General features: G+C 39.9%; 2 protein-coding genes across 8 annotated transcripts in view; one reads left to right on the top strand and one right to left on the bottom strand.

Moving 5' to 3' along the window:
• The window catches only part of dcst1 (DC-STAMP domain containing 1), a 17943-nt gene extending 2642 nt beyond the window's left edge, over positions 1–15301 (bottom strand). For 3 of the 7 annotated variants that reach the window (XR_005208693.1, XM_037783582.1, XM_037783587.1), the window contains exons 1-15: positions 15215–15301; positions 11909–11979; positions 11685–11810; positions 10655–10729; positions 10439–10567; positions 8623–8762; positions 8317–8485; positions 7888–8031; positions 6667–6788; positions 5533–5690; positions 4728–4827; positions 4518–4613; positions 3313–3439; positions 3086–3202; positions 685–827 (exon numbers count right to left, since the gene is read on the bottom strand). Coding sequence is in view for 6 of the 7 variants with exons in the window: in XM_037783582.1 (XP_037639510.1) it covers positions 685–827; positions 3086–3202; positions 3313–3439; positions 4518–4613; positions 4728–4827; positions 5533–5690; positions 6667–6788; positions 7888–8031; positions 8317–8485; positions 8623–8762; positions 10439–10567; positions 10655–10729; positions 11685–11810; positions 11909–11954 (1692 nt within the window). In the remaining variant the exon portion in view is untranslated. Of the gene's footprint in view, positions 1–684; positions 828–3085; positions 3203–3312; positions 3440–4517; positions 4614–4727; positions 4828–5532; positions 5691–6666; positions 6789–7887; positions 8032–8316; positions 8486–8622; positions 8763–10438; positions 10568–10654; positions 10730–11671; positions 11811–11908; positions 11980–14561; positions 14636–15214 lie in introns of those variants that run through there. The other 4 variants (XM_037783583.1, XM_037783586.1, XM_037783584.1 and 1 more) reach the window with 4 other exon arrangements.
• dcst2 (DC-STAMP domain containing 2) lies at positions 14333–27500 on the top strand. Its single transcript, XM_037783551.1, has 16 exons — positions 14333–14637; positions 15640–15917; positions 16274–16444; positions 16774–16875; positions 17200–17394; positions 17487–17552; positions 17623–17836; positions 18574–18731; positions 19086–19250; positions 19332–19499; positions 19726–19826; positions 21150–21301; positions 22270–22388; positions 24334–24439; positions 26352–26531; positions 27248–27500. The coding sequence occupies exons 1-16, from the start codon at positions 14537–14539 to the stop codon at positions 27468–27470; spliced, it is 2499 nt and encodes an 832-aa protein (XP_037639479.1). The 5' UTR covers positions 14333–14536; the 3' UTR covers positions 27471–27500.

Genomic DNA, 27500 nt, shown 5'->3' with positions numbered 1-27500 from the left:
CAACAACACAGAGGCTCCGTTATGGAGGACAGAACCTTCCAAAATAAAAAATAAATGAATAAATAAATAAATGACTTGACAAATATATAAATATGTCATTAAATGTAGCAAAAATAATATTAAAAATAAATGTAGCCATTAATTAATTGATAAAATTTGACATAAATTGATATTTCTGTTTTAATATGCTTCTTTATTTATTTATATTTGTATGTAATTGCCTTATTTATTTACTCTTCTGTTTAATTTTCCCTTTTATTTATTCATGTATTTATTTTTATTATTTTTTTTACATTATTTTTTTTTTTTTTTATGTATTCATCTGCTTTTGCATTTTCGTTTCCATAGGAGATCAACAACTGCTACCCTCTGACTGTTCTGCACATGACAATAAATGACATGACTATAACATAACTCTCTAGTTTCTATCTAAATCATTTTGTAGTTATCACTCTGCTTGGTGTGTACCTATACTTAAAAATAATACATAAAAAAAATACTTAAAACAAACACAAATAAAGAGTTTCACTGCAGCTGGAAACAAAATTTTCAGTTTTGTGTATTTTGGGTGAAATGCTCCTTTAATTAAAGACCATGAAGGGTCTCCGAGGAGCTGCTATGATGTCATGACTATGTGTGTGTGTGTGTGTGTGTGTGTGTGTGTGTGTGTGTGTGTGTGAGTACCTGTGGGTGGTAGAAGGCGGCGATGACCCGGCGGAGGCGGTTGGTGTAAACCTGGAGGCAGCTGAAGAGTGCCACTAACAGGATGCAACACAGACAGCTGATATACACACCAGCAGAGAGGGAGGAGGGGGGGGACACACACACTGGGGGGGGAGAGAGATTCATTCATTCATATTATTCACATTCATATTAAACAGATATTAAACAGTTTTACATCTATGAGTGAAGTGGACTGATAGACAGACGTTAGACTGTGTCGCCCTCTGCTGGTTCAGTTTAATAATAAAATATCATTATGGTATTTTATTCAGCCAGTTCAGTCCTGAGATGTTTCCTGTCTGAGCCTTAAAGAAGACATCGTCCTCCCAGGCTGTTTACTTACACTAAAACCTGTAGAGGTTCACATGTTTGATCAATAATAATAATGATAATAATAATAAAAATAGCAATAGTAATAATAATAATAATATTAATATAGCACCTTTCATACATGAATATAATGTATAAATAATTATTCATATAAATTATATAATTATAAAATAAAAAACACACTTTATAAAAAAGATAAAAAATAAAAAACTATATAAAGATAGATGTAAACTAAAACCAACTGAATAATAATGATAATAATAATAATAATATTTATATAGCACCTTTCATACAATAATATAATGTATAAAATGTTATTAGTGTAAATTAAATATTATAAAATAAAACCCACATAATAATAATAATAATATGAATATTTGTATAGCACCTTTCATACAAGAATATAATTTATAAAATATTATTAATGTAAATGATATTTTATAGAATAAAACACACTTTATGAAAAAAGATAAAGCTATATAAAAATAAGATGTAAAATAAAACCCACATAATAATAATAGTAATAATAATAACAATAATAATAATAATAATAATAATAATAATAATAATAATAATAATAATAATAATATTGAAATCAGTAGCCATATTTGCAGCATGCACATATTCATACAGCTGCATTGATCAACAATTAAATTAATCACCAACTATTTTGATAATCCATTAATTGGTTTGAGTAATTTTAAAGAAAAAAAAGTTTAAATTCTCTGATTGCAGCTTCTTAAATGTTATTATTTTCTGGTTTCTTTCCTCCTCTGTGACAGTAAACCGAATATCTTTGAGACATTTGAGTCATCTTTTGCTTTGGGAAACACTGATCAACATTTTTCACCATTTTATAGACCAAACAACTAATCGATTAATCTGAGAAAATAATCGACAATGTTGAAAGGTCTCCATTCTCTTATACTCTGTTCTTTTCTTTCCTATATCAGTGGTGAACATTTGCATTTTGAAGGTGAAAACTCAAAGTATATCACCTCGAGTGCCCTCTCTACCAATCGGCTAGTCATCTCTATTCTAATGGCCACCCACTGACATCAACGTTTATCTTAAAGGGACTGTTTGTAATTTTCTAAGCGTATAAATGTAGCGGGTCGGCACACATGCGCGCTCGCATATATGCGCTCGTGTGTGGCCGCTGTCTCGTCTCCTCTGCCTGCTCGCCTTCACTCAGATAGCGCGCGCGTTCTCGCGTACTCGCTCCACCTCTAGACGCAAACGCGCGCTCACTCCACACTGCAGAATAGTTAGTTTAGCTCTGAGAATATCTAGTGAATGTACAGTGGACGTTTGTGCAGAAATAAATGCTGCAGCTCCTCCAGACCAACAGAGGTTTCCTGTGTCTTGTGAAGTGATGGAGCTCCGCAGAGTAACGTTGTCGTCTCGTTACCGACCGGGTGCCGGTGTCTCCCCTGCTCTCTCTGGCTGCGAGCGGAGACGACAAGTTACTCTGCGGAGCCCCGCTGCCTCTCAGCCTGCGCTGAGGCAGGAAAAGTCAACACTAGGATCAGCACTGATTCATGGAGAGACCTTCGTCTGGTCAGCTAACATTACTGCCAAGCAGCTGAAATATAGAGTGATATTGTGCTTTTAGCTGTCTTGGGTCGCATCACTGTTTTAAGCGATGCTCGTTCATGTCTATTTAGAGCGAGGAAGTGCGAGCCTGACGCTGACTTTCGTTGACTTCACAGCCACAGATGTCGCTGTTAACAAGCATTTCTGAAAGTTACAAATAGTCCCTTTAACACACTTTTAGAGTTATACATAATCTGTAAAAGATTAAAACTACCTTGAGTTAAACCACTTTCAAGCTCAATTTATAGAACACATAGAATGCATAAACACATTTAAATAAATAAATAAACATTTTAAAAGAATTGCAGCAGTGCAAGTTAAGTTCTCAGGGCGCCATACCCTGCTTCTGATTGGCTACCTCTCTCTATACCTCCACTCTCAAATTGCTAAAACACCAGAGAGCCACTGTTCAGTCAGTCTGTGACCTTTGACTTACTCCGGTTGTCGGTGTGGACGCTGAGGATGGACGAGCTGTTGTAGGCCGAAACCGTCTTCCTCAGGAGCCGGGCTATCATGGAGGTTCCGCCCACTCTGATGTCCACCTGGTGACTACCTGCACAGAGGACACCATTACCCAGAAACCCCCTGACAACACAGATACTGACCCAAGATATCCAGACGTAGTGTGTGTGTGTGTGTGTGTGTGTGTGTGTGTGTGTTTACTGGTGATGTTGAACTGGGTGAAGCTGTGTCTGCTGACGATGTCCAACACGTGGGACAGAGAGAAGTCAACAGCCAGCAGGATGACAGACAGCAGAGAGAGAGACAGCACCTGAAACACACCTGAGGTCTGTTCACACACACACACCACACACACACACACACACACACACACACACACGCACACACACACACACACACGCACACACACAGGTTATAAGTAGTCATTCTCCTGGTAGTTTAAAGGTCCCATATTGTAAAAAGTGAGAGCATTTAGACCATTACACGGTTTTAAACGTAAACATTCTAAATGTGTCCCAGTTTGTTTCCTGTTGCAGTGTATGTAAATAACATCAGCTGACAGGAAGTAAACTTGGACCCAAACTGTTGCCTAGTAACGCAATTCCATTGCAATTCCATTGAAATGCACTAAAACAGAGTTTTTCAGACAGAGGTTGAATACAGGTATATTCAGGCTGACAGTATGAGGAAAATAAAGTGTTTTTTTTTAAACATTAAAGTATGTAAACATGTTCTAGTAGAAAAACAAAATACAAGTATGAACCTGAAAATGAGCATGATATGGAACCTTTAATCTATAATAATATATCAGCATTTATGAGTTTATTAGATTTTGAATTAATAATCTGAATCTGTAAACTAAAGATGTTAAAAATGTAGTGGAGTAAAAAGTACAATATCAAACAAAAAGGAAATTTAACAAAAGTAGCATAAAATGGAAAGTACAAGGACCCCGATACTTGAGTAAATGTACTTTATGTTACGTTCCACCGGTGCATAACAGACTGTCACAGTTATGAAATAAGGCCAGACCATGTAATGCCGACCTTCCACCACACGACTTTTCAAGTGATTTCACCGTCGCAGACATATTTCCAATGTCTCAGTAAAATCAGGAGAGTTTTTCTAGAGTTGCGGCACGCTCCTGTGATGTGTGTAAAGGACCCTAGTTGTAGTCTTGTAAATAGTGACCCTGTAAGATCCCCAGTCTTTGTAAAATATTATAGTCTGTGACTAAAAACTCTGAGATTGAAGACACATTGTCTGTAGATGTGAGAGGGTATCAAACTGCAGTCTTTTAAAAGTATTTTCTAAGTCTCCTAGTGTATGGAAGGCATAAAGGACGTTAGTATTGGTGTCATTAATAACACTAGTATTGGTTTCATTAATATTAGCGATGAACCCACCACTTGTTCGAGCTCTTCAGGGTGGATCTTTGGATTCCAGGGGTTGATGAACTTCTTCTTCTCTGATTTTTTCAGAGGCAGCAGGAAGCGCTTCCCCTGAACGCACCAGACAACACGAGAGGACAAGTCAAGATTATTAAACCAAAATGTGCATCCTGTAGATGATGATGATGATGATGATGATGATGATGATGATGATGATGTTGTTACCGCTCTCCTCCTGCGGGCGTCAATCTGCCTGAAGTAGGTGCTGATGTAGACGTTGTCAAATCGAACGTCATTCCTGTACTGTCTGAGGTAACCAAATGCCCTGAGGAGGAGGAAGAGGAGGAAGAAGAGGAGGAGGAAGAGAAGTACATGTTGTACTCTGCAGGCTGTTCTCATCAACACATTCTCACTCCCAACTCTTCACATACTGCTGCTAAAGGGTGCCTCCGTGCGTCGGTTTCTGATGCCAAAGGGGCGCTGACCAAACGGCGGTATTTGACGAGTTGGGAGTGAGAAGGGGTTGTTCTCATACAACATTCGTAGCTATACCTACGAAAAGTAATGCAATGTAATTCATACATATCCCACAAAATCAATTTGTACGTAATCCACATAATTGTGAACCAGGAAGCATAGAGAGCGTCAAACGTTGTGTAGGGAGTAGGTCGGAATGGATGGGTGGGTCTAAAAACACCAGACGTTCACCAGGAGACCGCTGTTAATGTCCCGTGTGAAACCAGAGGTCAAAGTTGATTTATTTGTCACATAACTTAAGTTACGCCACTTCCGTAGTTATTTTAACCCAAACCACGTTTTTTTCCTTAAGCTAACTAAGTAGTTTCCTGTGAAGATGGAAGTTTCTTTTGAAAAGACTGTATATGTGTAACGAGCATAAATTGACACATGTTGCTGGACATTCGTAGGAAAACGCACAAAAAAGGAGGAATAACTTTTTGTAAGAAGTATTGTATGAGAATACACTGGTTTGTGATTCAGCAGAAAGAGAATGATGATGATGAGTTCTTACTTGGTGAAGATGGTGATGAAGGTGAAGGAGAGCAGTAACTGCAGGACGTACAACAGCTGCTCCATGGTGGTCGTCAGTCTCTTGAAGGATCCTCGAACAGCCTGAGTGAACTCCTGATCCAGCAGAACTCCACCCAACACCTCCTGCTGCTGCTGCTCCTGCAGGAGGTCAGAGGTCACACAAGAGCTGTATTCTAAACCTCATACTTTACTAGTAGTACAACCTCATACTACACTACTAGTACAACCTCATACTATACTAGTAGTACAACCTCTTACTACACTAGCAGTACGTACTGATTTGGCCAAAATGTAGTATGTAGTATACAGTATGTGAACAAAAGCAAAATCTACAGTATGCCAAAAATACCCAGATGTCGTACTGATTTGGAAAACATCTCCAGTATGCATCGGACCAGTCTACCTCGCCTACTGTATCCCACAAAGCAAAGCGAAGGACCGGTATATGCTACGGTTACAACAACAGCAGCCAAAAAGGCTAATTTTTTACATTTTTTGTAGCTATTTCACTAAATTCACTTCTGAAAGTTTTTGAGGAGAGAAATCAAATGTTTAGAATATTGATAGTTTTACAATATATGATGGCGAATCGAACATTTTCTCCTACGTTTTCGGAGTTGAGAAGCTCCACAAACTGCCGTGATGGCTATTTAGCGCCTGCCGGGGTCGCTACCTCGCCAGCTGGGCGGTCACACTCACAGACCGCTATGAGCTGGCTGGAGCTCTCTAGAGACCGGTCTGTAGACAAGAGGCTTTTATTTCCTTGCTTAAATATCACAACATAAATGTCCATTATAAATTAACAGGAACCTGTGTTTATCTGCCTTTTTGGAGTTGAAAAGCTCCACAATCGCCTGCGGGCGAAGCTCTGTGGAGAGCCGGCCAGTGACGTTCACAGACTGGCTACAGAGAATAGCGAGAATAGCGTACTGCAAAATACATCGCTTTTTACTGTTTCATACTGCATACTACTCAGGAACGCAGTATGCAGTATGTACTGTATACTGCGTTCATCAGTAGTATGTAGTAGGCGGAATCGAATACAGTCAAAGATTAATCTAACTGGTAGAGTTTGTCCCGAGGGTGGTGTTAATATTAATGTAAACGTGGTGACCTGCATGACGAGCCTGGTGCTGAACTCTCCGGACAGCAGGTCGACAGAACTATTCAGCTCATCAAACAGCTGACCGAAGTTTCCATCCACAGGGATCTTCTCTCTGCACCACGGAGTCATCACTGACAGAGAAGAAGAAGAAAAAGTGGAAGAGGAAGAAGAAGAAGAAGAAGAAGAAGAAGAAGAAGAAGACACTTTATAAATATAATCTCAGCTTGATCTTGAAATTCGGAGTCACACATGAATTTAGAGCAAAGCATGCAATTAATTTGGAGTTCATACAGAGATATACAATAGGGTATCATCTGCGTATTGTCAATTGTTCGTTCCATTATAGCGTCAGTGCCCAGATGCAGAGCTACGCTTCGACCATTTTGGACTGAAAGAGACTACGTCCGCCTACAAAGAGCCGTACAAAACTAAAACTAAATTATTTCTATTCTATTGTCATATCTAATGTCTCTACCGAAATGTCATGTGTTGAAAAATAAAACATTATAAATATGAATACTATTATAACTATCTTATTTATTTATTAAACTTTTTAGCCCGGCTGCTTCCCAGAGGAGCATAAAGTGAGTGATAAACATAAATGGAAGTTCGAAAAATCCTATTAGTAAATAGCCTACAACTCCATTAAATCCTGTTGATGTGTCATGCTACTAGCACTATTAGCTACTGGCCAATAGCCGGTTGTTTGGGAACAGAGACGTTAATACATCCACCACGGTACAGGTTTACAGCATACAGCCCATGGGTGTATTAGAAGATAATAAAAGTGATGAATTACAGCCAATAGATCCATTATTACAGCCGCATACAGCTAGCAGGAAGCTAGCAGAACCGGATATGTCATATGTGCGTGCAGGGCGGTGCAGTCCCGTGGGTCTGATGCACGTTCATTATGGCATCTGTTAGTTCATTTTACAACTTTTAGGACATAATGAAGTGTGCAAATTTCCCCACTGTGGGACTAATAAAGGAATATCTTATCTTATCTTATTTACATGAGGGCTATCTAAGTGTAAAAAAAATGATCTACTGATGTACAGACGTCTCTTTATACATCCTTGGACACAGACTCATTGGCGTTTTCAGTCCAAAATGGCAGCAGTACTATCGTAGCGCCATCTAGCGGCTAACTATGTTTTGTCTCTTTGCTTCTAAACTCTTTGGTTTAAACTGAGACTACATGTGACCCCGACCAGTGCGACCTTTCACCTCTCATGATATCACACAGGAAGTGGAACTTCATGGAGACACAGAAGAGATTGTTGATGAAGGGTACAGCGATCGCCTTCATACACTCATCCCACTTCTTGTTGAACCATTCAGTACATCGCTGCACGCCCTCATTCACCACACCTGGATAACACACACACACACACACATTTGTTAAATCCTCATGATGTGAAATGTGTCTAATGTCTAAGGGGTCGTTCACATGACACGTTTTTTGTGCGCTTTGCTAGCTCATTGTCATCGCAGCGCCCAGGTTTTGGTTGCTTAGTAACGGCAGGCTCGACAGTAGCGCAACCTCTGAACGAAGCACTTTGGATAAATAGATGACAGCGGCCTGGCTGGCGTTTTCAGACACAGCATGTGAACATCCCCTAATAACTCTAATCTTGACGTTGTCCTCTCACTCACTGTCGCACTGCATCATGGTCTTGGAGGCGAACTGCTCCTGTGTGCTGTTGCCGGGGATTGGTTTGGGGTTGAACCGGTCATATCCGTACTCATGGACGACTTCGTCTCTGATGTTCTGAAAGTTTCTGTTGACGCTCTGAGCCTCGTCCTGAAACTCTTCGTCATCGTCCTGAAGAAGAAACAGAAGACGGATCAGTGACCTCTGACTCGTATCATACTATCTGATCTTATTGGTCTCTTTTTAATGCAGCTGATATGTGCTTTGGTTTTAGCTTTATTGTTGTTAGCTCTCTACAGCCTTCTCACCATCAGCTCCTGTGCGACCACTAGAAACGGTCTCATGGCGTTTCTCCACACTAACTTGCTGTGATGAACCTGCAGATCCAGATTACAGCTCAGAGACAGAGCAGCCGTCTCCACGTTATGCTGGATGTTAGAAACTGGACCTGAAACATCATCATGAGACACATTATAATGTTATAAACACAATACAATGACATTACAGCACCGGTCAATACAATCAAATACAACACAGCAAGACATGATATACTGTAACATAATACACATTTGTGTTTTATCTATAATATGATACAACACTACATGAAGTACATATCACAATACATTATATAGAGACAAAATTATAGTAGATCATGTAAAATAAATGACATGGTACTTTCTAGGGCTGGAACGATTCACCTATCTCCCGATTCGATCATTATACTGAAGAAACAGACCGGATCAAGTGAAAGGTAAAAATGTTGTATTTCTCTGAAGGGTCCTTTCCATAGTGCTGTCAGACACTTAGGCTATAATATTACATGTGACATATGTAAATTGATTGTAATGTACGATGTTGTAATATGTGATTTTATGTATGATGTTGTATTATGTATTTTTAATTTTTTATTAAAAGCCTAACCAGAGACGAGGTCTGCAAACTAGCTACGGCTAGAAGTCCTATATACATTGCATCGGTTGCACTTTAATTAAGTGTAACAATGCCTACATGTATTGTCTCTGTCAAATAAATTAATAAATAAATATATAACAATCTGAGCCTGTCAGCGGCAAATGTAGGGGGGAAATTCTTACTCTTCTAAACTCACATTTGCGATTAATTTGCGATTGAATATTTTAATCGATTGACAGCCCTAATGTAAATATACAATGTCAAAAATGGTTAAAGACAAAGACAACTACTCTGTCTGAAAGGCTCAGTTCAGAGTAAATATTTCTAAAAAAATTGATTCAAAATCGGAAGAAAAACAAAAAATCGTGATACATAGGTGAATCAATTTTTTTCTCAATCCTAATACTTTCTGCTCTTATGTTGGTTTTGCACATACCCATACCACTACCCTCATCACTGTGACCAAAGTTTTCTAATTACACTATAATTTAAAACACTTATATTACACTGATATTACACTCAATTGTATATATTCCTTGTAAATATAATTTAGTTTATTTTTTATTTCTTCCCTTAGTGCTATTTTGATGTAGCTTGTTCTATTTTATTGTTTATAGTCTATTCTAATTTAAATATTTTGAATATATATCTATAGTGCAGAATGGAGGGAGCTACAGCTACATTTCATTGGACAATCCTGTATTGTATAATGACAATAATAAATCCTTGAATAATATGGTATTCATGATACCCCATGATATTACACTGTGCATTAAAAGTTGATGCAGAATGAAAGAAATTGCACTCTGCCTTTGGATAATCTTCATTGGATACTCAGAGAAATTTTCTGATCCATTTTAGTTAGTTTGTTCAAGTAAATTAAAGATACTAGTTATTAGTTACTGCAAATTTAAATAGCTCTTTTGGAAATTACACATTTTATTTTCCGGGAAAAATGTCAATATAGAATAAAAACTGACTTTTGAAAAAGGGCATTTTGAAATAAAAAATTCTATTATGAAATAAAGTCCTATAAAACAGCAAGAAATTGAAAATAAGAATGATGAAATAACATTTCATAATAATGAGTTATAATTTCAAAGTTATTTATTTAATATTAACACTTTGGGGCTCCACATTGTCCCAGGTATAATATCTGTGTGTGCGTGTGTTTGTGTGTGTGTGTGTGTGTGTGTGTGTGTGTGCGTTCACCTGTGTAGAGTACCGACAGGATGAACAGCATCAGGTACGCCCGACCGCGGGAGCCGAGCACGCTGGGTAACATCAGGAGGACCGAGCACCTGGAGGAGGAGGATAAAGCTCCGCCCACCGTACAACCAGCTGGAACAGATGTGAGCCAACACGTTTATTTCAGACAGATGTTTAATTATTATTTCAGATACAAATGGATGTCTTTCGCCCCCTCACCGATAAAGACAGCTGCTGCTGCCATTTTCAGGTCAAAGGTCAGCCGGAGGCTGTGAGAGAATCCCAGGAACAGAACTGACAGACGGAGGAGGACAGGAAGTACATGAAGAGGTCATAACAGTTCACTTACAGTATTTCATCATTTCAATCACCAACCTGATCTGATCAATCATCATGAAAGACGACGCAATAATTCATAATTTCTGCTGGAGTGGACAGAATAAATAGATATGTAGATTTTATCATTTTAATTAATAAAAAATGGGTCAATTGATTTGGAATAAAAATTAAAAGAACGAATTAAAACAAGAATATTTTTACTTGTCAAATTTTATTCTAATATCTATAAAAGGGGTAGATGGAGTAATAAAAATGTATAAAACATTTATAAAAAAATATAAACACTTAAAAAATAATAATAACAGGTGCTGTGATAATAAAATAATATAATTAAAAGTAAAACATTCAAAAATAATTTAAACAAAATAAAAAAACAAAAACATTTTTAAAAATTAAATGTTATATTATATGATGATATACATTATTAGAATTATTTTATCATATATATGTGTATATATGTATAATTCTTAAAATGAATTGTAGAATAATAAAAACTAAATTAATAAAAGTTATACAAAAGATAAATATAAAATACTAACAATAAAGTATTTTTTTAAATATTAGAATAATTACTAAAAAATTATTTCAAGATACAATAAAACATAAAAAATTTAAGAATAATAAAAACGAAATAAAAAACAAAAATAATTCTAATTCTAATTAAAAAATCATGTATTATATAATAATATACTTTATTAGAATTATATATTATTTCGTTGTTGTTATTCCACAATTCATTTTATAATAATAATATATATATACAAACTCAATAAATAAATAAAAGTTAAACAAATGGAGAATGCTAACAATGTTAAGGAGACATAATAGTATTATCCAGTTAAGGAAGAATTGTAGACTCTGATACTTTAATTAATATTAAGTTTCTGATGTATCCACCTTTTCTTCTTACCTGTACCGCTCGCCGCTCCAAACAGCGCCCTGAGGACCAGGTGAGCCAACAGAAACTTTTCTGGTTGGCCGAAGATGAACCGATGGACGGCAGGAGGCAGGACAGTCAAACTGATCCTCTCCACAGCTGGAGGAACGAGCAAACAAAACATGTAACAAAGCTGCTGGCGTTAGCTAAAAGTTAGCTTTCCAAACAGCATTAGAACAGAAGCTGGTTTAACTTACTGCTGTGAGGAGCTGAAGGTCTAGGCCGGTCAGATTGAGCCATCATCCATCCAAAGTCTGCTTCAAACAAGCTGCCGGACACAGATCAGAGGCCAGACTGGTTGGTTAGATGATCAGTTGGTCAGTTGGTAATCAGTTGGTCAGTTGGTTAGTTGGTCAGTTGGTCAGTTGGCCAGTTGATCAGTTGGTTAGTTGGTCAGTTGGTCAGTTGGTTAGTTGGTCAGTTGGTTAGATGATCAGTTGATTTGTTGGTCAGTTGGTTAGTTGGTCAGTTGGTTAGTTGATTAGTTGGTTAGTTGGTTAGTTGGTCAGTTGGTCAGTTGATCAGTTGGTCAGTTGGTCAGTTGGTTAGTTGGTGAGTTGGTCAGTTGTTTAGTTGGTTAGTTGGTCAGTTGGTTAATTGGTAAGTTGATCATTTGGTCATTTGGTCAGTTGGTCAGTTGGTTAGTTGGTCAGTTGGTCAGTTGGTTAGTTGATCAGTTGGTCAGTTGGTCAGTTGGTCAGTTGGTTAGTTGATCAGTTGGTTAGTTGATCAGTTGGTCAGTTGATTAGTTGGTCAGTTGGTTAGTTGGTTAGTTGATCAGTTGGTTAGTTGGTCAGTTGGTCAGTTGGTCAGTTGATTAGTTGATCAGTTAGTTAGTTGGTCAGTTGGTTAGTTGAACCGTTGGTTAGTTGGTCAGTTGGTTAGTTGGTCAGTTGGTTAGTTGGTTAGTTGGTCAGTTGGTTAGTTGATCAGTTGGATAGTTGGTCAGTTGGTTAGTTGGTCAGTTGGTTAATTGGTTAGTTGGTCAGTTGGTTAGTTGATCAGTTGGTCAGTTGGTTAGTTGGTCAGTTGGTTAGTTGATCAGTTGGTTAGTTGGTCAGTTGGTTAGTTGGTCAGTTGGTTAGTTGGTCAGTTGGTTAGTTGATCAGTTGGTTAGTTGGTCAGTTGGTTAGTTAGTCAGTTGGTTAGTTGGTCAGTTGGTTAGTTGATTAGTTGGTTAGTTGGTTAGTTGGTCAGTTGGTCAGTTGATCAGTTGGTCAGTTGGTCAGTTGGTTAGTTGGTGAGTTGGTCAGTTGTTTAGTTGGTTAGTTGGTCAGTTGGTTAATTGGTAAGTTGATCATTTGGTCATTTGGTCAGTTGGTCAGTTGGTTAGTTGGTCAGTTGGTCAGTTGGTTAGTTGATCAGTTGGTCAGTTGGTCAGTTGGTCAGTTGGTTAGTTGATCAGTTGGTTAGTTGATCAGTTGGTCAGTTGATTAGTTGGTCAGTTGGTTAGTTGGTTAGTTGATCAGTTGGTTAGTTGGTCAGTTGGTCAGTTGGTCAGTTGATTAGTTGATCAGTTAGTTAGTTGGTCAGTTGGTTAGTTGAACCGTTGGTTAGTTGGTCAGTTGGTTAGTTGGTCAGTTGGTTAGTTGGTTAGTTGGTCAGTTGGTTAGTTGATCAGTTGGATAGTTGGTCAGTTGGTTAGTTGGTCAGTTGGTTAATTGGTTAGTTGGTCAGTTGGTTAGTTGATCAGTTGGTCAGTTGGTTAGTTGGTCAGTTGGTTAGTTGATCAGTTGGTTAGTTGGTCAGTTGGTTAGTTAGTCAGTTGGTTAGTTGGTCAGTTGGTTAGTTGATCAGTTGGTTAGTTGGTCAGTTGGTTAGTTAGTCAGTTGGTTAGTTGGTCAGTTGGTTAGTTGATCAGTTGGTTAGTTGGTCAGTTGGTTAGTTGGTTAGTTGATCAGTTGGTTAGTTGGTCAGTTGGTTAGTTGGTTAGTTGGTTAGTTGGTCAGTTGGTTAGTTGATCAGTTGGATAGTTGGTCAGTTGTTTAGTTGGTCAGTTGATTAGTTGGTTAGTTGGTCAGTTGATCAGTTGGTCAATTGGTTAGTTGGTCAGTTGGTCAGTTGGTTAGTTGATCAGTTGGATAGTTGGTCAGTTGTTTAGTTGGTCAGTTGGTTAGTTGGTTAGTTGGTCAGTTGATCAGTTGGTCAATTGGTTAGTTGGTCAGTTGGTTAGTTGGTTAGTTGATCAGTTGTTTAGTTGGTCAGTTGGTTAGTTAGTCAGTTGGTTAGTTGGTTAGTTGATCAGTTGGTCAGTTGGATAGTTGGTTAGTTGATCAGTTGGTTAGTTGATCAGTTGGTCAGTTGGTCAGTTGGTCAGTTGGTTAGTTAGTCAGTTGGTTAGTTGGTTAGTTGATCAGTTGGTCAGTTGGATAGTTGGATAGTTGGTTAGTTGATCAGTTGGTTAGTTGATCAGTTGGTCAGTTGGATAGTTGGTCAGTTGTTTAGTTGGTCAGCTGGTTAGTTGGTTAGTTGGTCAGTTGATCAGTTGGTCAATTGGTTAGTTGGTCAGTTGGTCAGTTGGTTAGTTGGTTAGTTGATCAGTTGTTTAGTTGGTCAGTTGGTTAGTTAGTCAGTTGGTTAGTTGGTTAGTTGATCAGTTGGTCAGTTGGTCAGTTAGTCAGTTGGTTAGTTGGTTAGTTGATCAGTTGGTCAGTTGGATAGTTGGTTAGTTGATCAGTTGGTCAGTTGGATAGTTGGTTAGTTGATCAGTTGATCAGTTGATCAGTTGGTCAGTTGGTCAGTTGGAGCCTTCAGAGTGAGGTCAGATTTGTTTGGTCTCCAGGAGAAACATGAAAACATCGGAGTGAGTGAGACAGAAATCCAGGATGAAGAGTGACAAGATGAAAAGACCCCTGCTGAAGAGTGATGTGACGGTCCAGGTGGACAGAGAAGGAGTCAGACGGACGGTCAGAGGATTCCTGAACAAGTGAGTGTTCACAGGAGAGAGATAACACCACAGCTGTTAGCTAGCAGGGAGCTATGCTAACCTTCTCTCTCAGTCTGCAGTCATTCAATCAGATCAAAACATGTTCACCTTCAGGTTCAAGCCACTCAATTTATAATCTATCATATTTATTAATAACTAATTTTTTTTTGCAACTAATTATTTTCCTTCCTGATTATTTTCTCCTGTAATTGATTCAATTGTTGCTTTTGTATAATTTCAGAAAAAAAGCTGACACCATCATAATGTTTGTTTAGTCAACAATCCAAACCTCAAGATTATTACTAATACATTAACATTATTAACATTATTAAACCTGGGGCCGGTTGTATAAACATAGTCTAAGACTAGTCCAATTAAGCTTGTCTGTTGTATAAATATTAAAAGACTTAGGTAAGAAAGTTATACAGTTTTGTTGCTATGGCAACAATCTGTTAGGTCAGTTAGCTAACTAGTTCAACTGTTTATCCATTACTCTTTTAGATTCTTGTACCATATTCTTGAATTGTTTCTGAATATCTTTAACAGTTCTAACGATTGTTGGATTCATGCTGTTTACCTTTTCTGTTATTTTCTCTCATACGTCGCCGTTGCATCTGCCATCTTTTGTCCTCTTTGAAGCTTTTAATTCACCCATAATGCATTGCAACTAGCCCCTGGAACCATTAAATGTTTTTACATGAAAAATTAATTCAACCATCACAATAGTTTCACATAAATTTTCTGTCAATCGACTAATTGATTAATGGACTAATTGATAAAAGGACTAATTGATTAATTGCCTGGAGTCTAATTTATAACAAAATATCTGATTTTATTTTTCTTTTCATATGTTTTGTCTGCAAAAATCTGAATTTGTAAAGTAACTAAAGCTGTCAGATAAATGTAGTAAAGTGGAAGAAAGGCTCCAGTAAAGTAGTACTAGTGAGACTTTTGACTGTCTGGTTTCTAACCTCCATAATGATGTCATGTTTCCCTCCTCAGGTCAGGCGCTAACAGGCGCTGTGACCTCTGCAGATGGAGGAAGGTCAAAGGTCACCTGTTGGAGGGGGGGCTGAGCCTGGTACGGAACCTGGCGCCGTTTGCTTTGGGGCTGCTGTTGGCAACTCTGTACGGACTCATAGCTCTTTTCCTGCAGAAACAGCCTCTGTGGTTGTGTGTCTACACCACGCTGACTTTGGCCGTCCTGGCAGCCTTCAGTATGGGACTGTTCGCTAGCGTTCGGGCCAACATCATGGTGATGCTGCCTTCACTGTGCTCGGGTCAGTTTATCAGTCGCTGTCAGGTGGTTTTCCTTCCTGTTCAGCATCAAGGCCTATGGAAAGGAGGCTGGGTCACGCGTCATCAACGCGTCATATCTTTGGGGGTACAACACATGCGCAGTAAAATCTGGCCTGCACTCGCCGAAATTGAGCCAATCGCAACGCACGACCGAAGCTTCAGTTACACTGCGCATGTGTCATACCCCATACCCTAATACCCATGTCTGCCCGTGACCCAGCCTCCTTTCCATAGGCCTTGTTCAGCATTACATTAAACCTCCACTGGGTGGGGCTTCAGATGGAGGCGTGGCCCTGCTCAGCTTATCACAGTCCCTCTTTCCTCTCTTGTGTTTCAGCTCGGGGCAGAAACGTCATCCTCTTAGTGTTTGCGTCGGTGCTGCTTTCTGGTCCAATCACCAATACCTTAGAAAACACGGAGCGAGCCGCCACCAGTCTGCTGTGTGGCGCCGAGCTGGCAGCCAATCAAACACAGGAACTAATGGAGAGGGCAAATACGCCCCTTTTCGGTAAGACCCGCCCACCTCCACCATCAATACTGCTGTTAATACTGTGAATACTACTGTTATTACTGCTGCTAATACTCTACGTAACAACTAATTTGTGATCGTCAGCTGTTGTTGTGTGTTTGCAGCCGCGTTGGACAGAATCTTGGACAGAAACTTCTGGCTATCTATTTCAACTCTTATCCATTACTTTTAGCTAATCTTTAGCTAACAATTTCAACTCTTATCCGTTATTTTTTAGCTAACTTTTAACTAACTATTTTAACTGTTATCCATTACTTTTAGCTAACTATTTCAACTGATTAGATGGAGCTCCTGTTGTGTGTTTGCAGCCGCGTTGGACAGAATCAGAGCGATCGGCAGTAACGCTCACGCTGTAGCTGGACGAGTTAAGAAATTCATCTACGCTCTGACTAGCAGCTTCCGCCATATTGGTGAGTGATGTTTGAAAGTGCTGAAGCTGCAGGTTTAATGTATGGAGCCCGGGTGCAGCCGTAGAGAGAAAAAATAAATAAATTAAGACCACGATTTATTAATTTGAGGACACTATTTATTAATTAATGCGCACAAGATATAATTCATGGCCTCAATTTAATTTAATCGTTCCCATGTTTAGATTAATTTGTGGGCACTAATGAAATCATTTTGGCAGTGCACAAGGTCAAGTTACGGAGCCCGAGAGTGGCCATAGAGATTTTGAAAATATCAGACACAGAGTGATGTGATACAGCCGTGACCTCTGACCTCTGACCCTGCAGCTCGCATTCTGAGAAACGTCCTCCACTTCCTGGTGGACATCGGGGACTTGTGTAACGACACACTAGGCTCTCCGTACAGGAAGTGCCGGGCGCTGTTCGCCGACGCCCGACACGACTGCAACAACCTGCTGGGAGAGTTCAGATTCATTTGTGAAATCGTGGACGCCTTCCTGCCGCTCTGCAACCTCGCCCGCGGTGCGTTCACTTCCACTTCACTGACTTTATACATCATTAGTATAATGTTGTTTTTCAGGTAACAATTTAATAAAAGTGTGTGTCTGTTTCAGCCACCGAGCTCTTCTGCATCATCCCCTCCTACATCGCCAGCCAGCTGAGGAAACGTCTGGCAGCTCGTAAGTTCATTATTTTTGTCTGTATTTAACCTTTATTGACAACCTTATTCCTGCCGCTGTCTTCCTTTAGCCACTATTGCAGCGTTTGAGCGACTGAGGCGGGAGTTTGACTTCAACATCTCGGCCTCGGTGACCTATGACCTGGACACCAACAGCAGCCGCTCTCTGCATCAGGTGTCTCAGGACATCTTGGCGGAAATTTCATCAGACCTACAGGTGTTTCAGAAGCTGATTGAACCACTGATATACGGCAGCCTCCTCCTGCTCGTCTGGTCCTACCTGAGGTCAGGAGTCACGCTTCAGTTAACTTCATCTACATGCTTCAAATTACTTACTTCATCTACATACTTCAATTAACTTCATCTACATGCTTCAGTTTACCTTATTCACATTCTAAATTGTACTTCATCAACATGTTTCAGTTTACTTCATCTACACGCTTCAGTTTACTTAATTTACTGTACACGCTTCAGTTTACTTCATTTACACGCTTTAGTTTACTTCCTCTACATGCTTCAGTTTACTTAATTTACACATTTCAGTTTATGTCATCTATATGCTTCAGTTAACTTCATCCACACGCTTCAGTTTACTTCATCTACATGCTTCATTTTATTTCATTCACAGGCTTCAGTCTACGTCATCTAAACGCTTCAGTTTACTACATCTACAAATGATGTTACATGCAAGTGTAAGCTTATCAACATACTAACTGTGCTAATGTTACAATGCTAAAATGAGCAGCTAACATGCGACCATTAACATGATTCAAGCTAAAATGCTAAATGTCAAATTCTAATCGTAAGCACTTCAAAGTCCTAACGTCAGTATGCTAATATGCTGAAATTCTAATTGTTAAAACACATTATGTTCGTATCCAGTAGTTAACATACAAGTTAACACGCTATCATGTTAGCATTTTAACATTAGCATGTGTAGATTATTTGCTCTACAGGTGGTGAGGATCTACGAATAACAAAGTTGTCTCTTCATTCTATTGTTATTTTTTTTGTCTTTTCAGGGCGGTGTGGTACAAACGCCGGTATCTCCGTGAGCTCGACTTTGATAACGTCTACATCAGCGCTCAGTTCAAAAAGCTCGACGAACAGGTGACCTCCCAGGGCGGAGCCTCAGTCCTGCCAATCACACGCAAAGAGGCCAAGACCTACATCACACCACGTCAGTACAGCTGTGTGTGTGTGTGTGTGTGTGTGTGTGTGTGTGTGTGTGTGTGTTCAGAATATGGCTAAAAGTGGTTACTATGTCACTTTATTAAGTTTTAATATGTATTCAGTTGTTCAATTGTTGTTTAATTGTTTTGAATTGAAGTGAGCTGAAGTGAACTGAAGTAGACTTAAGTTAACTGAAGTAGATTTAAGTGAACTGAAGTAGACTGAAGTGAACTGAAGTGAGCTGAAGTGAACTGAAGTAGATTAAAGTGTACTGAAGTGAGCTGAAGTGAATTGAAGTAGACTGAAGTGAACTGAAGTAGACTGAAGTGCACTGAAGTGAACTGAAGCGTCTGTCCTGCAGTGTCGTTTCACCTGACGTCCAGGGAGCGACGGGCGGTCTTGGTGGGCGTGGTCTCGGTCTTCAGACACCTGGTGATGGGCGGTGTGCTGGTGGCGCTGGACTTCCTGGTATTCTGGATGCTGGATCAGGTGCAGCAACAGGTGAAGGTTGACATCGTGGCCAGAGGTGAGGCAACGCCCCTGATATGAATATGGCAGTAAGTGTCAGTCAGAGCGGTGGTAAACATAGTAACACCTGTCCCATCAGCCCCAGTCACGGTGGCGGTGCGGGTGAACGGATCGGGCTGGGCCTCGGACATCTTCAGAGACGTCGTGGCTTCGTTTGACATCCTGCAACGAGGAAAAATCACTGTGATCAGCAGGAAGTGTCTGCCGGAGCCATCGGAGCCGGACTACTTCACATGTTTCATCCTGGGTGAGATCATACAGGATGTGACATCATAGCTGTGACATTATCAGGATACTGCACCATGACTCCGCTCCCCCTTCAGGTTAAAAAGGTGTTGGTGATGTCAGAGGTCACCTCCTTCTTCCTGCTGAGGAGCCTTAGAGCAAGGCATTAAACCTGCAGCTGGTGTTCTGATGCCTTTACTGGTTCCACTGGTGTTACTGGTCTTTACTGGTTCTGGTTCTTGTTGCAGGGTTCCTGTTGGGTCTGGCTCTGCTGGTCTCTCTGACCGGAGGATTCATGCAGCGCTGCAGACGACTTGCCTGTTCTTCATATCATCCAGAGAGAGAGCTGGTACACACACACACACACACACAGATATAAGATCCAAAACTGAGTTGATCATATAAATTCATCTTTAACGTCAGTTTGTTTGCTTCAGTGTTGGAGGAAGTATTCATATCCTTTACTACAGTAAAAGTACTACTACCACACTGTAAAATACTAAAGTAGTAGTTTGTGTTGGAGGAAGTATTCATATCCTTTACTACAGTAAAAGTACTACTACCGCACTGTGAAATACTACAGTAGTAGTTTGTGTTGGACGTCTGCTCAGCTTTTATTTTGGCATCTTTCACAAACCTGCTGCTTTTATTCTGGAGGGGTTTTGGAGGAACGCCGGAGATACAAAGATGATGTAATCTGATGCTTGACCTCTGACCTCATCACACTGAAGATCAGGTGACATGTAGCGGGAGGAGAAGATTCTCACAGTAAAGGTGTGTTGTGAGACAGACAGACAGGTGAGGACTGTTATCAGACCTCCAGAGAAGAAGACCAGCAGTTGTGGGTGAAAAGTCAGTGAGCAAAGAGGCATGTGAAGAATCTGCAGAATGAAGCAGGAGGCAGGTCTGGACGGATCCACCTGAGACCCACAAACACACTCACAAACAGGCAGACACTAAACTGCACAGTTCAGGACTCTCCAGGACCCTCCAGAACTCTCAGCAGCTCTCCATAATCCTTCATAAAGTCTGAATACAAAGTCCTTCTCAGGTTCTTAGTAACCACTTCACTCAGTTATTGTGAGAAATTATAGCATTACTAATAATCAGTAAACATTATTATCATTTCATTGTTTGTTAAAAGTAGCACAACTAACAGACCTAACCATTAACCATTAACTTAATTACCATTAAGTGTTACAAATATCTGTCTATGTTATATCAGTAATGTTTATATTTGTTTTAGAAACAATTTCGTAAAGGTTTACAAATATCTTAATCATTAACAAATACTTACTTACTAACTATCAATTTACCATTTCTAAATGATGGTTATTATATATATTGTCTTTTTAAAGTGTGTGGAGCGGCTGCAGCATCACTGTCGCTCAGATTCCTTCACACAAAGACGTTTCAGGTTAAAGTGCTGCAGGCTGATCTCTGTTCAGGTTTCAGTCCATCAGTCAGCAGTCGGCCTGTTGTTACAACACGTCAGTTTATCTGTGCATCACTTGTTTACAGCTGTGAGCTGTAGAGGGCGTTGCTCAGAGGCTCCCGGGCAGCGGCAGGTTGTTATTCACAGGGTGAAAGACGAGAAGAGACAAACCTCGGCTGAATGTGTGAAGACAGAGAGTGAAACACAAAACTGACTGTTGTTGTTTTTGTTCATCAGGAGAGGATCCGGTTCCTCCGGCAGCAGATCCTGGATCAGAGGAGGGCGGTGGGGAAAGCCCTGAAGAGGTCTGCAGCCAGAAGCCGGGCTGACGGAGGAGGATGTGGAGGAGGAGGAGGAGGAGAGAGTCGCCTCCAGACTCTTCTGCTGCGGTACAAACATTTCATCTGATTTCATCTTCCAGAGTCAGACTGAGTGATTAACATCAACATACCACTGGTGGAATGTAACTAAGTACATGTACTCAAGTACTGCACTTTAGTACAAAATGAGGTACTTGTACTTTACGTGAGTATTTTAGACGGACAGAAACAGACTTTCTACTTCATTACATTTATCTGACAGCTTTAGTTACTTTACAAACTCATATTTATATTAAAGCTAGAGTGAAGATACTGGTATCATAGTGAACTACAAAACCTAATGAATCCATTGGTACCAACCAGGTCATACTACTACGCTCCAAACTAACACAAAATTTTGGCGAGTAAAAACTGTCATGTCCATTTCCACGGGGGTCCCTTGACCTCTAACCTCCAGATACTGTATGTGAATGAAAATGGGTTCTATGGGTACCCACGAGTCTCCCCTTCACAGACATGCCCACTTTATGATAATCACATGCAGTTTGGGGCAAGTCATAGTCAAGTCAGCACACTGACACACTGACAGCTGTTGTTGCCTGTTGGGCTGCAGTTTGCCATGTTATGATTTGAGCATGTCATTGTTTTGTGTTGTTAATTGATTTCCAATAACAAATATATACATACATTTGCAAAAAGCAGCATATTTGTCCACTCCCATGTTGACAAGAGTATTAAATACTTGACAAAATTCCCTTTAAGGTGCATTTTGAATAGATAAAAAATGTGTGATTATAGACTGACAGCCCTAATATTTACACACAAAACATATGAAGAGTTTATAAAATCTGAGGTTTTGTTAATACAAGTACAGCTGAAACCATTAGTCTATTAATCAATTAGTTGATTGACAGAAAGTGAATGTTTGAGTAACAATCTGATGTTAAAGAAGTCAGGAATCAAAAATGTTTTCACTCGAAGTTCCTCTTTAAATAAAAATCTGTGTGTGTGTGTGTGTGTATGTATGTGTGTCTCAGGTTACCTGGAGGGGCTCACCTGTCTCACCTGCTGGGCCTCGCATCGGTTACCTGTCTGTCCTGCGGCGATGTGGTGAGACAGGACAACATGGCGGCCTGTAAGGTCTCTCAGTGTCCAGGTAGAGACACATCACTGAAGGGGTTAACTGAAGGCGGTGGCCTATTGATTATAGATAATTATGATGTCATTATCTGACATGTAACCACAGCCCAATCAGGTACTTTAAGCATTTATATCTCCTGGATGAAGCTTTTATTGCGAAAGTCTCCTCTCTGACTCGGCTGAGAGCTGAACGTGTTGTGGTCGTAGAGAGAAGTTGGAGGGTTTTGCTCACTACAGGAACAAAACTGTTAAATTTAACACAACATATCGTTATGTGTGGGCTCTCACATTTCACACATCTGGTAAGATCTAAAACATCTGTTAGTGTGGGCCAGACTTACCATTAGAGACATATTTAGAGTTCACATCAACAGTGAGAAAATTAATGTAGAAGCTGCTCTGTCACCTGAGGAAGAGAGGAAAGAGTTAAAGTCACACAAAGCATCAGATCAGTGTTGAACTTTTATTTAAGCAGCAGAGGAAATGTGTGCTGAGGGTGTGTCCTGCAGCTCTAACTTTTGTTGACTCAGCTGAAGTCAGACAGATAACAGACTGTAACTGTAGCTGAGCACTGACCTGAGGCCAGTTAACCCTTCAGTGTCCACTGCTGCTGCTACAGACTGATGTTTGTCCCCTTCAGTATAATGTTTAAGGTGGTCCTGGAGGGTCAGCATATAGACCCTTTTAGTGTGGACGTTATGATGACATCACAGTGTTAGCTGGAGGCTAAACAAATGAAAGACTGGAGGCTAACACTAGCAGTGGGCTAAAGTTACACATCTAAATGTCATCTTTCTGTGTTGTTGGGTGCCAGAATCCAGATATCACATACATTTGAGATGACAAACCGAGATTCGAGGCTCTAGCGAGCTACAATATCGGATAAATGTTTCAGAGATGGAGAGTAAATGTTGTTAATATTTAACCTTCTGCTACCCTCAGCCATGAACCATTGGCTGCTGTTAGCAGAAGGCTAAACTATTAACAACCCTTTCTCTCCATCTCTGAAACGCTTCGCCGATATTGTACGACTCTCTTTTTAACTGACTTTACTGAAGGATAGTTAACTATAGACTTCCAAAGATTTATACGCCCTCAATTTATCTTTACAGCGCTGCCGTTGGACACCAGCCCGCTGGTTTAGCTTGCTAATTCCGCCATGCTGTCATGAAACACAGAAAATGAGGTGAACAAAGTTGTCACTCATCTGGCGATAGCACCGTGCTTTCCTACACTGTGACAAATACAAATTGTGTGATAATAAATTGGCATTTTATGAGGTTGTGTTGGCAAGAAATCAGGAGATGAAAGATGATGTTAACACCTGAAGCTGAAGACTCGACAAAGCACCTTAAAACAGAAGAAATATCTGTGATAAACATTCAACTTCATTGTGCAACCTGACGAGTGTTTGAAGCCAGCTGGAGGTTTTTATTCTGATTTGAAGTCCTGACATGAAGTCATTTTGTTCTACAGCTCCAATCTGTTCCACATTACACCGTTTCCTCCCCAAAGATCAGACACAATTATTCTGACTGTATCTGCTTCACAGACGTACTGTTACTGGGCGTATGGATACACTGCTGCTCAACAAGAAATAGTTCCAAGGCGTAACTCCTTAATTTCTTCCATGTGTACGGACGAGACAAACAGGATACGACGTGTTAATAAGATGTTTAAAATGTGTTCTAATGACTTGTTGTAACAGATATCTGTTGTTACTCGATCACTGAATGTGTTTTATCTGGTGTTTCTCACTTTAACGCCACAGAATGAATTCATTATGAGTCTGAAGTATTTTCCTGAATGATGTGACACGTGAGGAATGATGAAGCTGCTCTATCAAACTCATATTTGAGTTAATATTCCACATCCTGTCCTCCACATGTTGTTCCAGCTCTCCTCTCACTGAAAGTGTCTTTTTTTAGTTTTTTTTACGAGCTGCTGTCTTGTTTTTGCAGGCGTGTACTGTCTGCCGTGTTTCCACAGTTTGGGAAACACGTGTGGCGTCTGCGCGCGACCTCTGACCTCCCAGGAAGACCGCGAGGAAGACAACGAGGAGGAGCTGTGAGTGTTTCTACAGCAGAGAGAGTTACAGTAGATCTGTTGCTGTAGTCTGTAGCCTGATCTCTAACTGATATCTTTAGACTCAATGAGGCCTCAATAACATTAAAGGGACTGTTTGTAAGAATCAAAAATGCTTGTTAACAGCGACACCTGTGGCCGGTAAGTCAACGAAAGTCAGCGTCGGACTCGCGCTTGCTCGCTCTAAATAGACATGAACGAGCATCGCTCAAAACAGTGAGGCGACACACGTCAGCTAAAACCACAATATCACTCTATATTTCACCTGCTTGGCAGTAATGTTAGCTGACCAGACGAAAGTCTCTACATGAATCACTGCTGATCCTAGTGTTGGCTTTTCCTGCTTCAGCCTCCCGACCGCAGCCGGAGGGAGACACCGACACCCAGTCGGAGATGATAATGTTTCTTGCTGTTGAGCCGCGTCACTTCACAAGACACGGAAAACCTCTTCTGGTCTGGAGGAGCTGCAGCAGTTATTTCTGCATAAACGTTCACTGTACATTCACTAGATATTCTCAGAGCTACGAAGTCTCCTGCAGTGTGTAGTGTGCGCGCATGCACGTGAGGTGGAGCGAGCTGAGTGAAGGCAAGCAGGCAGGCAGATGAGCAGAGTACAGCAGAGACTCCGGCCCTGGAGACCAAAGCTACGGTCTCCCACGCGTATTACGACCGCTGCCAGCACTGTTTTGCAAGACGGGCTTCACTAGATAGAACTTTGCGGTTCTGGTGCTTCCGTGTAGTTTGTGTTGGAGTCTGAGTCTTAACAGCGTAGCCACACGCGAGCGTGCATATGCGAGCGCACATGGGACACCTACCCGGCTGATTTATACGTGTAAGAAGTTACAAACAGTCCCTTTAAATAGTGCTGGAAAGTAACTAAGTGCATTTACTCAAGAACTGTACTTAAGTACAAATATATTTCTGTTTTAATTAGCTTCTTTATTTATTTATCTTTGTATTAATTCCTTTATTTATTTACTCTTCTGTTTAATCTTCCCTTTTTCCCTCTATTTATTTATGTATTTATTTTTATTAATTCTTAAATTTAAATTGACACACGTTGAGTGACAGCTCATTTGCATAATGAGGCAGAAATGCATAAAGAAATGTATATATAAAAGAATACAGGAAAAAATAAGTTTAGGAAAAAAATAAGGGGTGAAATGCAAAGGTAAAATCGTGCATAAATAAATCCATAAATAAATACACACATTTAAAAATAAATACAAATAAATGAAAAAATAAAAAAATAAATACAAATAAATGAAAAAATAAATAAATCCATTTTAAAATTAATAAAATAAATACATAAATAAATGGAAAAATAAGGGAATAAAAATAAATAAATAAGGGAATTAATAAAAAGATAATTAAATTAAGATGCAAATCCAAACTGAAAAATATATTTATGTCACATATTATCAATTAATTAATGGCTACATTTATTTTTTATATTATTTTTGCTATATTTAATTGCATATTTATTCATTTATTGAGTCATTTATTTATTTAATGATTGATTTTTGATTTTGGAAGGCTACATCCTCCATATAATTTTGAGGTACTTGTACTTTACTTGAGGATTTCTATTTTATTTTTCTTCTCCTCCACTACATCTCAGCGGTAAATATTGTCTTTTTTAGTCCACTAAATTTAACGGACAGCTTAATTTTTTTGTGTATTTTTGTGTTTGGGAACACTTTACTACGCAATCAATACTTTTACTTTAAGTACTTTAAGTACATTTAGATGATAATACCTACGTACTTTTACTTGTAGTGTAACCAACTGATGAGTCTTAAAAAAATCATTTGATATCTTTTCTGAACTGAAACACATTTAAAAGATAATTAATAAAACTATTTTATGAACTGATTCTGCTTGTTTCTCTCAGTGACTCCAGTGATGACGAGCAGCTGAACATCTCCAACAGGACACAGATGAGGAGGACGAACTCCACGGCAACGCGCCGAAGATCGACGGGTCGCTCGAACAGTCAAGTGACGACGGTAGAGGATGGAGGAGAGAGTGAGAGCAGCTCTAACACCAATGCTGACTCTGACTCTGAGTTCAGGTAAAGCACCGTTCACACCTGCAACCCTGAACTGATGTAGACATCTCCTGGAGGAGCCTGATGTGAGAACACATCCGGACCGGATATTAAACAGACTGCCAGCTCCCTAGTACACTGTCAGTGTGATGTGCTATAACCCCCTTTCCTGTTAGTAACCATGATGAGGTGTTTAGCGGGCGGAGCGTTAAGTGGAGGCAGAATAATTCTCTGAACACGTTAGTTAACGCTGGCTAGCAAGTATTGTTGGCTTGTTTTTTTAACAACGGCTGAAGAAAATACCAGTTTCTCTCAATATGTTCTGTCACTCACTCTCCAGGATCACGAATGTTAGTTGAGAAAGTTAACATTAACCAATGAGACCAGATTAGCCGACTCCTACACCGCTAGAGACTACTTCAGGAGGAGTAGACGGCTGGCTAACATTAGATAGCTAGCTAGCTTGTCCGGAGACTGACAAGCTAGTTAGCCTCCAGTCTTTCCTTTGTTTAGCCTCCAGCTAACACTGTGATGTCATCATGACCTTGACACAAAAAGGGTCTATTGAGCCCATGTGTGAATAGAGCCGCTCATTGTTTGGAGTTCATATGAAAAAACAGCTTAATGCTGATTTATTAGTTTGTTTATTTGTAGAATAAATTATAAACAATAACTAAGCTGCTGCAGATTTGGAGGTTTTACCTGCAGAACTTGTGTTTTCTCACCCTGGCTGCTGTCAGTGAAGCAGACATGTCGTACCAGGACCGATCCAGGTCAGACGATAGCGACGACTCCACCACCTCTTCGACAACCATCGAAGAGGTGGACCAGACTCTCCACACCGTCATCGTTCACAGACCGGACGGTCCCAAAAACCTTCAGGATCCTCCGGACCCAGTCCCGAGTCCCCAAGATCCTGATCCAGAATTGTCTGTTGGTTTCAGCAGATTATTCACTTTGTAATTAAAGTTATTAAAGCATGAAATGAAAATA

The sequence above is a fragment of the Sebastes umbrosus genome, chromosome 11 (genome assembly GCF_015220745.1).
Source record: "Sebastes umbrosus isolate fSebUmb1 chromosome 11, fSebUmb1.pri, whole genome shotgun sequence".
NCBI lineage: Eukaryota > Metazoa > Chordata > Actinopteri > Perciformes > Sebastidae > Sebastes > Sebastes umbrosus.
Note: the sequence above shows the minus strand (reverse complement) of the source record. Positions and strands in the feature narration are given on the sequence as shown.

Excerpts from the sequence above, each read along its gene's own strand:
- dcst2 (XM_037783551.1), top strand. The coding sequence starts at position 14,537 with ATGAAGAGTGACAAGATGAAAAGACCCCTGCTGAAGAGTGATGTGACG. Across the intron at positions 19,251-19,331 it reads GGTTGACATCGTGGCCAGAG|CCCCAGTCACGGTGGCGGTG; the intron begins GTGAGGCAACGC and ends CTGTCCCATCAG. Across the intron at positions 22,389-24,333 it reads TAAGGTCTCTCAGTGTCCAG|GCGTGTACTGTCTGCCGTGT; the intron begins GTAGAGACACAT and ends TTGTTTTTGCAG.